At 37.2% G+C, this 12,777-nt stretch overlaps 2 protein-coding genes across 2 annotated transcripts in view; one reads left to right on the top strand and one right to left on the bottom strand.

Annotated features, from left to right (window-relative positions):
• The window catches only part of UVRAG (UV radiation resistance associated), a 436,868-nt gene that overhangs the window by 236,268 nt on the left and 187,823 nt on the right, over positions 1 to 12,777 (bottom strand). The gene's annotated exons all lie outside the window — the stretch shown is intronic.
• On the top strand, positions 6,959 to 7,270 carry LOC123239070 (thymidine kinase, cytosolic). The gene has a single exon (XM_044666341.1). It carries the CDS (start codon positions 6,959 to 6,961, stop codon positions 7,268 to 7,270), a length of 312 nt encoding a protein of 103 aa, XP_044522276.1.

Raw genomic sequence — 12,777 nt, 5'->3', positions numbered from 1 at the left:
AAGCAGGAAGTGGCTTGCACTCTCTGAGAAGGCCTCCATGGTGGTTGGGACAAGCAGTAACTGATTCCCCGGGAGACCTCAGAGCTAGTGCAGTTGCACCCTGATTCCCTGGGGTCCTGGAGTGTGGTGAAGGTTGGAAGCAGAGGACATCTAGCCTGCATGACAGCACTGAGTAGGGAGTGATCTGCGATCTGATGGACAGCTTGCAGACTTCCTCTCCCTACTGGGCTGCTTTGGACCATCAGTTCTGGAGGAGTTGGTTCCTGGAATCCTGAAAACATCTCTGGACTCTACTGTGAGGATTCCCACTCCAGTACTGTTATTCTCTGGGCCTTGCCTAGTTTAGGTCTTAGATTAGGGTAGATAAGTCCCTCCCTTGACCCTGTGGTTTGCCCTTAGCTTGTAAGTGTAGAAACCCTTATTCCCATCCTTTATTATTATTTCCCTCAATTAAACTGTTATAAACCTTTGCCTTTTGCCTGCTGGTTCCATAGGCCCTTGCCTAGGTGGGCTGGGTGACTGTTGGGGTCTAACTGCCATTTTCTGTTAACAGTTACCTCCTAGTAGTTAACCTGGTCTCCCTACCTTGTTTGGTCCTATAATCTCACCTTTGGGTAGAGCTATAAAATGGTCTAATCAGTTTAGATTCCTGTCACCCTCACACCCCATTGTGAACCCACAGATAATATTTAACTTCCCTGGTAATTCACCTTTACAATATCTATACAAGTGCTTTAGATATAGATATCTATATATAGAGAGATGATATAGATATAGATATAGATATAGATATAGAGAGACAGACATTCATACACAAATCTGTTTCCCTTTACCATCCAAACACTCTCAAAATATATCAGTATTACACAGGATAGGCAGTAATACATAGTAATCACAATGGTAAATATATTTTTTACAAATCTCTCTAAAAATAACCTCATTTCTCAAATACATAAAGAAATGAGTCAAATATAGAAGAATACAAGTCATTCCCCAAATGATAAATGGGTAAAAGGATATGAACAGGCAGTTCTCAAAGTAACTAAAGCTCTCTATATACAAAAAAAAATGTTCTAAATCACTATTAATTAGAGAAATGCAAAATTTAAAAACTCTGAAGTACCACCCCACATCTATCAAATTGGATATTATGAGAGAAAAGGAAAACAACAAAACTTGGGAGGGATGTGGGAAAATTATAACACTGGTGCACTATTGGGAGAGTTGTAAACTGATTAGACCATTTTATAGCTCTACTCAAAGGGGTATAAAACAGTATGTAACTTTTAACCAACAATACTATTACTAGGTTTTTATCCCAAGGAGATAAAAAACAAAAAGGGGAAGGACATATATACAAAAATATTTAAAGCAGATCTTTTTGTGGAAGCAATGAATTGGAAAGTGAGGAATTATCCATCAAATGGGGAATGACTGAGAAAGTTATAATATGATTATAATAAAATACTATTATTTTATTAAAAAAATGATAAGCAGGGGACACTCAGGAAAACCTGAAAAGACAACATGAACTGAAGCACAGTGATAGCAAAACATAGCTAATCACAGCAATAAAATGATCTAAAACAATCCAAAATGACTCATGATTAAAAATTTCATTTGCTTCCAGAGAAAGAAGTAATGGTAGTCTGAATACAGACCAAAGGAAACTATTTTTCATTTTCTTCTTATTTTTTAATTTGCCTTTCCTTCCACAAAAGAATTAATATGGAAAAATGTTTTACATGATATAAAATCTCTATCAGATTTTTTCCCCCATTCTCAGTGGGTTGAAGGAAGGTTAAAGGGAGAGAATTAAAGACTCAAAATTCTTTTTAAAATGTTGGAAACTTTTTACAAGTAATTGAGAAGGAAATTTAAATTTTTCTTTTAAAAGTTATCAGGGCCAGAATTTGAACCTACATTTCATTGATTTAAATATAGTATTCTTTCCACTATTACATGGTATTACTTCACATCTACCATGTGAAGTTGGTAAAGAAAGTTAAAGGAGGGTGGAGTGATAAACAGGTAATAATTCTAAGTATGAATGAAGGAGTGCAGTGGGACCTAAAAGGCAGACATGGTTGAAAGAAAATATAATGCACTCAGAGGAATAGTGGACAGTAAAGTTCTAGCTCAGTATTTCCTAATCAAAGCATCAAAACTTGCTAGTGAAGAGAAAGGGGAGTGTTAATCAAACATAAGCATTTATTAAACAAAACAAATGTGAAATAGTCACTGATCTCAAAGAACTTACATTCAAAAAAGTACAGTGCTTTGGCTAAATTAACAAAAAAAAGAGCTGGGATTGGAACTGAGATCCTCCTAGGTTAGTCAGTGTTCCTTCTGCCACTCTTTGTATTCAAAGATAGTCTTCAAAGGCCTCCCCATCTCACAACACAATCCACTGTACTCAACAAGTTCTCTCCAAAATGAATTTCTACCCATCTCTTAAAGTATGCTAGCATATATTTATAAATATCCCATGTAATCAAACTGGGAAGTAAAGTTAGTTCTACTATAATGGTGCATATGCATTTCCCAAAAGGATCATGCTATGCAAAAGTCAAACAACAAAAACCGCAAGGCTTATGGGGGTAAATAAGTAAAGGTAACAACATTCAAAATTGTCATCAGTGACATATTAAAAAATAGATAGGAACCTAATAAAAATGGTAGCACACTTTTATGCATATGAAATAGTTAAGAAATACATAAATACCACAAAAAATAGTGGCTCTAACCACTGACCTGCACAAGCAAGTTAGGCAGGTTGGAACTCCAGGCCTCTAGCCACAGCAGAAGGGGATGGAGAGGAGACAAGAGTTCACACCAGCCCTTTTCCACACACAGTTCCTATTACACCAAAAAATATACAATATCAATATCACACTTTTACCTTGAAAAACACCTTAAGTTTTACTTCTAGAAGTGGGTGTATGAAAGGTTGCAGTTTATGAATAACTGAAGTGGAACAGTTTTTTGCATTCTCATTATTTCTCATAGAAGAAAACAGAAGCAAAGACAAAATCTGTTTTATATTCAAAATTTTCCCTCATATCTTAATTGTATCGGAACAAATAGGCTTTGGCTACCTAGTTGTTCAGTGACCATGAGTAAATCACTTCACCTTTAAGCCTCAGATTCTTGATCTGAAAAATGGGATAATACATTTACTACCTAATAACAAGTTTGTTAGATCAACCATAATAATAAAAATAAGACACTTTTTAAAGCCCTATATGTTTGTTAATCATTATTATTGCAGCCAGTAGAAAACAAGTCTATATTTGACATAAAGACAAGGGACAACTATCAATGAAAGTACTGGAATAAACTACGTGAACCGATGACCATGAAAAATTATTTCTGACAGCTGTATGCAGAATAGTTTGGAACAATCATTTCTCACCCAAAATATTCTTTTCGGATACTGATTCTAAACAGATGGCACGACCAATGCATTAAAGCAGTGAGCCCAAGAAAATAACAGAGAAGTTAACAGTTATTTTTAGTAAATGAGGAAGCCTCTGAGAGACATTCCCATTAAAAAAGTACTTTAGACAAATACACTGGCAATTCCTAACAAGAATAAAACATGAGCATCTCCCTCTAAATATCTAACCCTTAGTATACCAGAGTTCCTTGAAGATTAGCTAAAAAATAACAAAGAACAAGCTTGGCACTAAAAAAGAAATAAGAAGAGACATGACCAGACCACTCCTTTTCAAAGACAGAGTCTTTAAGGATTTATAAAATTTTCAAACTTTTTCTACATATTGATCAATCTTGCTGATATTTTCCCCTTCTTCCTCTTTTTCTATGTTTATTAAAAAATGTGTTATGTAAAGTGGCTCACTGGGAGGAGTAAGAGAATTATACTAAAAAGATTTCTGATAATGTAAAAATATATCTTTCTAAAATTTATTAAAAAAAAAAAAGACTTTATAGCCTTTCGGTCTGGCACTGGCAAGGGCGAGAGAAAGCTGTTCTTTGCTCATGGGCGCCCCACGACCTCCACTGTCCCTCCTCCTGCCCTTGTAAAAGCTGCTAATAAAAAGATTTCAAAAGTCACAGGAAAAAAAAACTTTACTGAAGTGTCATTTCTTTCAGAATGTCTTTCCTAATGCCCTCAGCTACTAAATGCCATCACCTTTTAAGGTAATTTTCCATCTCTTCTTTTATGTCCTGATTTATATATGTTGTCTTCCCCCCTTTAAAATGGAAGTTCTCTAAGGGCAAGGGTTATTTTCTTTTTTCTTTATATTCCCATTATGGACACTGTGCCAGACACATAATAACTGCTTTTTGACTGATTAATGGATGAATAGATAATCGTGGCACCAATTCCTATCATTTCATAGAACAGAAAGATCCTAGAGTATCTTCTGAATCACAAAAGAGATATTTTTAAATTTCTTTCTAAAAGTGCACAGGGGGAAAAAGGTATAAGGAGACATCAAAAAAAAGTGATAAAAGACAGAAGGACAGAAACAAAAAGGATTAAACATCACAACACTCCAACAATAGGTGAATCTATGTTTTTGTGGAACTTAACTACAGAAAAGGAGGACACAAAAAGGGAGAAAAGAAGATAGAGAAGAATATGTGACACATTCAGATCAAGTCAAAAATTAACATTGAAAGAAAAATAACTTACAGTTTCTCAGGAAGAAGAGAAACTACATGAGAATGGATGAGGAGGCAAATAGTGATTTTTTTTAAAGGGCAAATTTTGTTTTAGTGAAAGGAGGGGGTACCACTGTTGAATGCTCTTTTGGGGGAAGAAAGAAATTACCATATAAGGGGAAATGGAAAACTTAACATGGGTAGGGATCTTGTGCTTAAAAGAGACATTTTGCCTCAGAGGAAGGAGAATTAAAGAGGTTCAACAAAGTGAGAGAGCACAGATTTAGAGAAGATATCTTAAGGCAAATGGATCAAAAATGATCATGGGGAGAACAAAGGTCAAAAATGATATACAAAAGCAGGGACATGGAAAATTCTTACTAGGCACTTGCTGTTGTTAAGTCATTTTCAATTGTCCAACTTTTTATGACTCCATTTGGGGATTTCTTGACAAAAATACTGGAGTGGTTAGTCATTTCTTTCTCTAGCTCATTTTACAGATAAGAAACTATGGCAAATAGGGCTAAGAGACTTGCCCAGGGGTCACAATGCTAGTAAGTGTCTTGAGGCCAGTTTCTAAATTAGGAAGATGAATCTTCCTGAATGTAGACCATGGCACCACCTAGCTATCCACCTATAAAATTGAGCATTTCTAAGAACAGAACACAGGATGGAGGGGAGGGGGGTGGAAACACAGCATGAAAGGAGGAAATGTCCATAAGACAATAACATAAATGCTGTCTAAAAGAGAAAACCCAAAATAGACATTTGAGATCAGAAGGAAAATATAAATCAAACTCATAACTTTGATTATGAATAGATTGAACCATCCAAGAATATTAAAAAGAGTGACAATGACTAGGAAAAAAATTGCTAACAAGAAAAAATTTAAAAGCAGAGAAATATATGAATAAAAATGAAAAGCTGGAGGAAAAAAATGTATGTAGGAGCTGAATCCAAAAATCATTCTATAAAATAAAAAATAATATTCACAACATAAACATGGATAGAAAAGGAAACTATATTATGCTGAAAGGAACTAGACACTGAGCCATATCCATATTAAATATCTATATTAAATTTTTACACACCAAATGTTTTAACATCAAAGCTTTGTGTGGCTGGGAAACTGGATCACCTGAAATAACTGTTTAGATATATCCTTAAGAAACTGGTCACCTATACCTGCTGTTTAGAGACCAAGGACCTAGGTTATGCTGACCAAAAACATAATCAGATCCTCAAACTGATGTATGGAGTTTTCTTGTAATGGCACCTCTCAGGCAACTGTCTTATCTGAAAACTGGTTTCACAATGAGCAATCAGTTATTGTTTTCATGTTTCTTTTACTGTTTATAGATGGGAGGAGTGGGACACCACTTTTCCTGAATTTAGGGAATTTTACCTATTCAGTCTGAGCCATCACAACTTGTTAAGTCCCTTAACTTTCATCCAATTAGAAATCAGACTAACAAATGTTGCTTTATTTCCTCTGTGTTAATTTGATATCCTCTAAAAATTTCCTATAAAATTAATTAGATCAGTTGTTTTTAATGTATGAAAGTCTGTGTCCCCTTGTATTGGGGATCTAGCTGTAATCTAAAGAAAAGGCCTGGTCCCAATTTGTTGGGTAATTGGCATGTCAATATGCTCAGAAGATTAAACCTTGTTTGCTCCATCATTTCATCTTCTGCTTGTTACAACAATAAGAAATTATGACTATAACAAATACAGTCATGGAAAGAATCATATGAATTGATGAAAAGAATTAAGAAGAGGTCAGAAAATAATAAAGTGACAATGATATAAATTAAAAGTCAGGGGAAAATAACAATTTTATAACAGAAAATAACAGGGGAAACGAATACACACCCACACTGTCACTCTAGAGGCTGGAGGTTCACTAGTGTTGTACATTGCAGATATTTTCTAATTTTTTTAATGTAGTGATCAATTATACTGATGTCTCCTCCCTTTAAAAAAATATTAATTCTTTTTTTTTTAAACCCCTTACCTTCAGTCTTGGAGTCAAAACTATGTATTGGCTCCAAGGCAGAAGAGTGGTAAGGGCTAGCCAATGGGGGTGAAGTGACTTGCCCAGGGTCACACAGCTAGGAAGTATCTTGAGGTCGGATTTCAACCTAGGACCTCCTGTCTCTAGGCCTGACTCTCAGTCCACTGAACTACCCAGCTGCCCCTAAGATTTAATAATCTATCAGATGACTCTCTAAGCAAAGAAGATGCTAGCATTTTAAAAGAGAGAGAGAACGGGAGAGCAGCTGAACTGACTTAGGTGCACTACTTCTTTGCTCGCTCTGGACTCAGAATGAGCTGCGTTAACCTTCCCACCGTGCTACTCAGCTCCCCCAGCAAAGTCTCGGGGCAAATCCAGGTGATCCTGGGACCTATGTTCTCCGGGAAAAGCACAGAACTCATGCGTAGAGTCCGACGATTCCAGATTGCCCAGTATAAGTGCCTCGTGATCAAGTATGCCAAAGACACTCGATACAGCAAAAGTTTCTCCACACATGACCGGAACACTATGGAAGCACTGCCAGCCTGCTTGCTTCGGGATGTGGCACAGAATGCCCTGGCTGTGACTGTCATTGGAATTGATGAGGGACAGTTTATAGTTTAAAATCTGTCATATCAACAAAGTCTACATTTACCAAACCAAAAAAAGAGAGAGAGAGAGAGAGAGAGAGAGACAGACAGACAGACAGACAGACAGAGACAGAGAGACAGAGAGACAGAGACAGAGAGAGAGAGACACACACACACACACACTGACTTCTGGGTTAAGATGGCTGCAGAGCAGTAGCAAAACTCTTTACTCTCCTCACCACTGACCATATATGATGCATCAAAAAGACAAAAAAACAAATCCAAATAAATGAAGGGGATCTACGATAGGGCATAGCATCAAAGGTATTTGGGATTTGGGCATTTCCACACTATAAGGGTAAAATAGCTCCCAACAAAACTGCATTGCTCAACCCTCCCCCACACCATCTACTGTGCCAGAGTCAGAGCCAGTACGCCAGAATTACAGTGAGCATGGGGCAATCTCTAAGTTCTTGGCACCTGATTAATAGCACCAGGGACTGATCCCTGAGAGTAGCTGGACTCAAGACCCAAGGAGACTAAAGAGCAAGGACCTTGGGCATGGAGATAGAGGTGGCACACAATAGAAGTCACACAGACTGAAAAAGTAGCCTCAGGCAAAAACTGCTCCATAGCTCCATACACAGAGAGCCTACCCTCCTCACTCAGACTTTTGGCTATTGTTATAAATAAAAGGGATAGAAGGTAAACTGGATACTACCACTCTTAATTGGGTGACAGTAGTGGTAGTTCAGATATGTGGCTAGTGAGGCTTGCCACCTAGCTAGATGTTGTAACACCTCCCTCCTTTATAACAGTGCCCAGGCAGGATCCTTCAGGTCAATGGATGAATATCCCTGTCAGGTCCCACCTGGGGTTGATTAAGGTGGATATTGGGCTCTATTAGCCTTGGACACGTTTATCTGACTGCGTTGCTCCCTTCCCAGAGAAGTGATGAAACAACCACTCCAGGAAGGTACTTGAGAGTTTTATAAATATTTAACAAGGAAGGAATATTAAGAAATGGGAAGAGGAATAGGAAACCCTGAACTAAACTTTGATAAACTAATCCCTCAGAGCTGTAGGCAGGTGAGTGATTCTGGCTTGTTATTAGCTCCTCTGGCTCAGCCTGGCCACAGCCAAACCAGAGCAAGCAAGCTATTGTTTGATTTATTTCAGCTTCTTCTTCTTGCCAGATGTTACGCCTTTACAGCCTTCAGGAACCACCCCTTTTCCACCCTCTTCTTCTTCTCCTGCCCACTTCCTGGATCCCTCCCCAGTCCCAGGATACCTAGATATCTAAAGATGGTATGAATACCTAAAAATCTAGGGGACAGTAGAATAAGAGGATTCATGGTCTAGATACAGGTTGGCAATTGTCAAAGAGGTTCAGACAGGAGTTCTTGCAAGGCTGAGCCAAGCAAGCCTCAGATCCCAATAGACCAGGGTCTACAGATCTCAGGTCCAAGTGAAAGGAAAGGAACCAAAAGTCAGGGCTGCCAGGGTATTTATACCCACCTAGCCAATTGCTTTCTCCCCTGTCCTCATGGCCTCTGGGAACATTCTGATGTCCAACAGTCTTCACCTGTCAATCAACAGTGAGACTCTCTACTCCCAGAGTTTCAATATAACACTATGAAGGAAAAACCAGCATAGTGATGGCCAGCAATGAAATACAACTTTCTACCACCAGAAAGAACAAGAGAAAGGCACTGACCCTGGATAATTTTTTTTAAACCCTTGTACTTCGGTGTATTGTCTCATAGGTGGAAGAGTGGTAAGGGTGGGCAATGGGGGTCAAGTGACTTGCCCAGGGTCACACAGCTGGGAAGTGGCTGAGGCCAGGTTTGAACCTAGGACCTCCTGTCTCTAGGCCTGACTCTCACTCCACTGAGCTACCCAGCTGCCCCCCTGGATAATTTTTACAGAGAAAAAAATCCAGACTACAGAGGAGAAAACAGAGGAGGACAAATAATTAAACACATTCAAACCTTCCCCAAAAATGGAAATTGGTCACAAGCTTTTGAAGAGTTCAAATCTGAGATCATGAGGAAGGTGTAAGAGATCTGGGAAGAAAAGTGGGAAATAGCTCAAAAAGAAATTAAAATTTAAAAGACACAGACCCCTGATTGGAGAAAGAAGCCCCTAAAATAAAAGGAAATGATAAGAAAATTGAGACCAAAATTAAACAGCTGGAAACCATGAAGAGCAGGATAGACCAGACCGAAAAGGAAAATCAAAACATTATAGCCAAAAACCAGTCTTTAAAGACTAGAATTGGGCAAGTAGAAGTCAAAGATCTCACAAGACAGCAAGAATTAATAAAACAAAGTACAAAGATTAACAAAATAGAAGTAAACATGAAATATCTCACGGAGAAAATGACAGACCAAGAATACAGGTGAAATAGGAAAATAAGGGAGTCTGAAAAACTTGGTATGACAGTTACACACTCAATTTAGCCAGGAAAAACTAATTAAATATTTGTGAGTCCTTTGGGATTATGAGAGAGCAGGAAGCAACATAGAAGGATTTTAATAATAAAATGAGGTAGAGCAAGTTGGAAATGGGGCAAACTACTCATAACCACTATAGGAGGGAAGACACAGCGGTTTAGGTGGTCCAAGAAATCAGGACAGGGAGGATAAAACTTGCACAACACTATACTAGACTAAATACAAGCTTGACAGGGTTTGGGGATCTCACTGCTTGCTCCAACAATGTTCTCTGCTGTCCCAAAGTCCAGGATATTGGTACAGTCCACTACCTCCACTGCGTCACTCCAATGGGCTGTCAAAGACCTAGAGGTCCATCCTTTGAAGCTGCTGATCCAGACCTATTTTTATAGTTCCTCAAGTGGGGTTTCTTCAGTGAGATCAGGGTACAAGCTCCTCTACCAGTGGCCAAACTCCCAACTGTCCCAGAGTTCAAAAGCTCTGTGCCCTTTCTGCCACATTCCAAAAGCCCTTAGAATGTTCAACTCAAGCTTGCATTTTCCAATATACTTTTCTAAATTTTGCACTTATCTTATTCCCTATTACACAGGTCTAGAAGAGACAATCTGAGAATCATTGGTCTTCCTGAAAAATCAGAAATTAGTAGGAACCTCAACACGATACTACAAGAAATTATCCAAGAAAACTGCCCTCATATTCCTCAATAAGAGGGCAAAATAGACATTGAAAGAATCCATAGGTCTCCCACTACATTAAATCCTCAAAAGACAACCCCTAGGAATATAATTGCCAAATTTGAGAACTTCCAAGCCAAGGAGAAAATTTTACAAGAAGCCAGAAAGAAACAATTCAGATATCAAGGAGCAGCAATCAGGAATACATAGGATTGGGCAGCCTCCAAACTAAAAGACCACAAGGCTTGAAATATGACATTTAGAAAGGCAAGAGAATTGGGTCTACAACCAAGGATCACATACCCATCAAAACTGACTATATATTTCCAGTGGAAAGTAAGGGCATTCAACAAAATAGAAGATTTCCAAATATTTGTAAAGAAAAGACCAGAACTAAGCAGAGAGTCTGATATCTAACCACAAAAATCAAGAGAAACAAGAAAAGGTAAATGAGAAAGAGAGGGGAAAGAAAAAATATATTTTTTAAATTTGCTCCTTTAAGGGCTTCAATAAGATCAAATTATTTGTATTCTTATATGAAAAAATGTTATGTGTAACTCTCAAAAATTGTATTCACTATTATAGTAATTAGAAGAATTATTCATAGGGAAAGGGTTGGGGTATTAAGTGGTTTCAGAAGATATGCAAAAAAAAAAAAAAGAAAATGGGAGGGGTGATAGAAGAGTATACCAAGAAACTTAAGGAATAAGAAAAATAGGATGATTTATACCACACAAAGAGGCACATGGGAAGGGGAGGGAATGAATACTATTATAAGAGGGAGAGGAAGAGAGTGCTAATAAGTAATACATAACTTTCCTCATAGAGGAATCAGTTTTGAGAAGGAAGAGCAGTTAGATCCATTGGGATATCAAATTCTATCTTACCCTACAGGGAAAAACCAAGGAGTGTAGTGGGATGGGGAGTTCAAAAAGGGAGGGAAGAGACAGAGGAGAGAATTTAATAGACTCTAAAAAATAATAAGAGGGGAACAAAAAGGAAGGGGGCAGAAAGGGAAGTAAACTAAGGGAGGGGATAAAGAGAACTAATTAAAAGCAAACCAATGTTTTAAAAGAAAATAGCGAAAGAAGAAAGGGCAGAACTAGGGGAAGATACCAAAATGTTGGGGAATATAAAAATGACAATCATAACCCTGAATGTGAACGGGATGAACTCACCCATAAAATGGAAGCAAATACCTGAGTGGATTAGAAACCAAAAGCCTATCATATGTAGCCTACAAGAAATACACATGAGGCAGGTAGACACACACACAGGGTAAAGGGTAAAGGCTGGAGAAAAATCAATTGGGCTTCAACTGAGAAAAAGAAGGCAGGAATTGCAATCATGATTTCTGACAAAGCCAAAGTAAAAACAGTCTGGTTAAGAGATAGGGAAGGTAATTACATCCTGATAAAAGGTAGTATAAACAATGAAGAAATAGCAGTATTCAACATGTATACACCAAATGGTATACCATCCAGATTTCTAAAGGATAAACTGGCAGAGCTCAAGGAGGAAATAGATAATAAAACTATACTAGTGGGAGACCTAAACCTTCCTTTATCAGATCTAGATAAATCAAACCAAAAAATAAGAAAGAGGTAAGAGAGGTGGAAATCCTAGAAAAATTAGAGTTAATAGATATGTGGAGAAAAATAAATAGGGACAAAAAGAAATACACCTTCTTTTCAGCTGCACATGGTACATTCACAAAGATTGACCATGTACTAGGGCATAGAAACATGACAAACAAATGCAAATGAGCATAAATAATAAACGCAACCTTTTCAAATCATAATGCAATAAAAAATAATAATCAGTGAGGGTAGATGGAGAAGCAAATCAAAAATTAACTGGAAATTAAATAATGATTCTCCAAAATCAGTTAGTTAAAAATCATAGAAATAATAATTTCATTGAAGAGAATGACAATGATGAGACATCTTACCAAAACCTGTGGGATGTAGCCAAAGCAGTACTCAAGGAAATTGATATCCCTGAGTGCATATATTAACAAATTAGGGAGGGCAAAAATCAGTGAATTGGGCATGCAAATCAAAAAACTAGAAAGCAAACAAATTAAAAATCCCCAAATGAAAACTAAATTAGAGATCATAAAAATGAAAGGAGAAATTAAGAAAATCAAAAGTTAAAGAACTATTGAATTAATGAATAAGACTAGAAGCTGGTACTTTGAAAAAACAAATAAAATCGACAAAGTACTGGTCAATCTAATAAAAAAAAAGGAAAGAAGAAAACCAGATTAACAGTATCAAAGATGAAAAGGGAGACCTCACCTCTAATGAAGAGGAAATTAAGGCAATCATTAAAAACTATTTTGCTCAATTATATGGTAATAAATATAGCAATTTAGGTGATATGGATGAATATTTACAAAAATATAAATT

Source organism: Gracilinanus agilis, chromosome 3, assembly GCF_016433145.1.
Source record: "Gracilinanus agilis isolate LMUSP501 chromosome 3, AgileGrace, whole genome shotgun sequence".
Lineage (NCBI taxonomy): Eukaryota > Metazoa > Chordata > Mammalia > Didelphimorphia > Didelphidae > Gracilinanus > Gracilinanus agilis.
The sequence above is the reverse complement of the archived record's forward strand: the minus strand, read 5'-3'. Positions and strand labels throughout refer to the sequence as shown.

Bases quoted from the DNA above. Each gene is read 5' to 3' on its own strand.
- LOC123239070 (XM_044666341.1), top strand. From the start codon at position 6,959: ATGAGCTGCGTTAACCTTCCCACCGTGCTACTCAGCTCCCCCAGCAAA.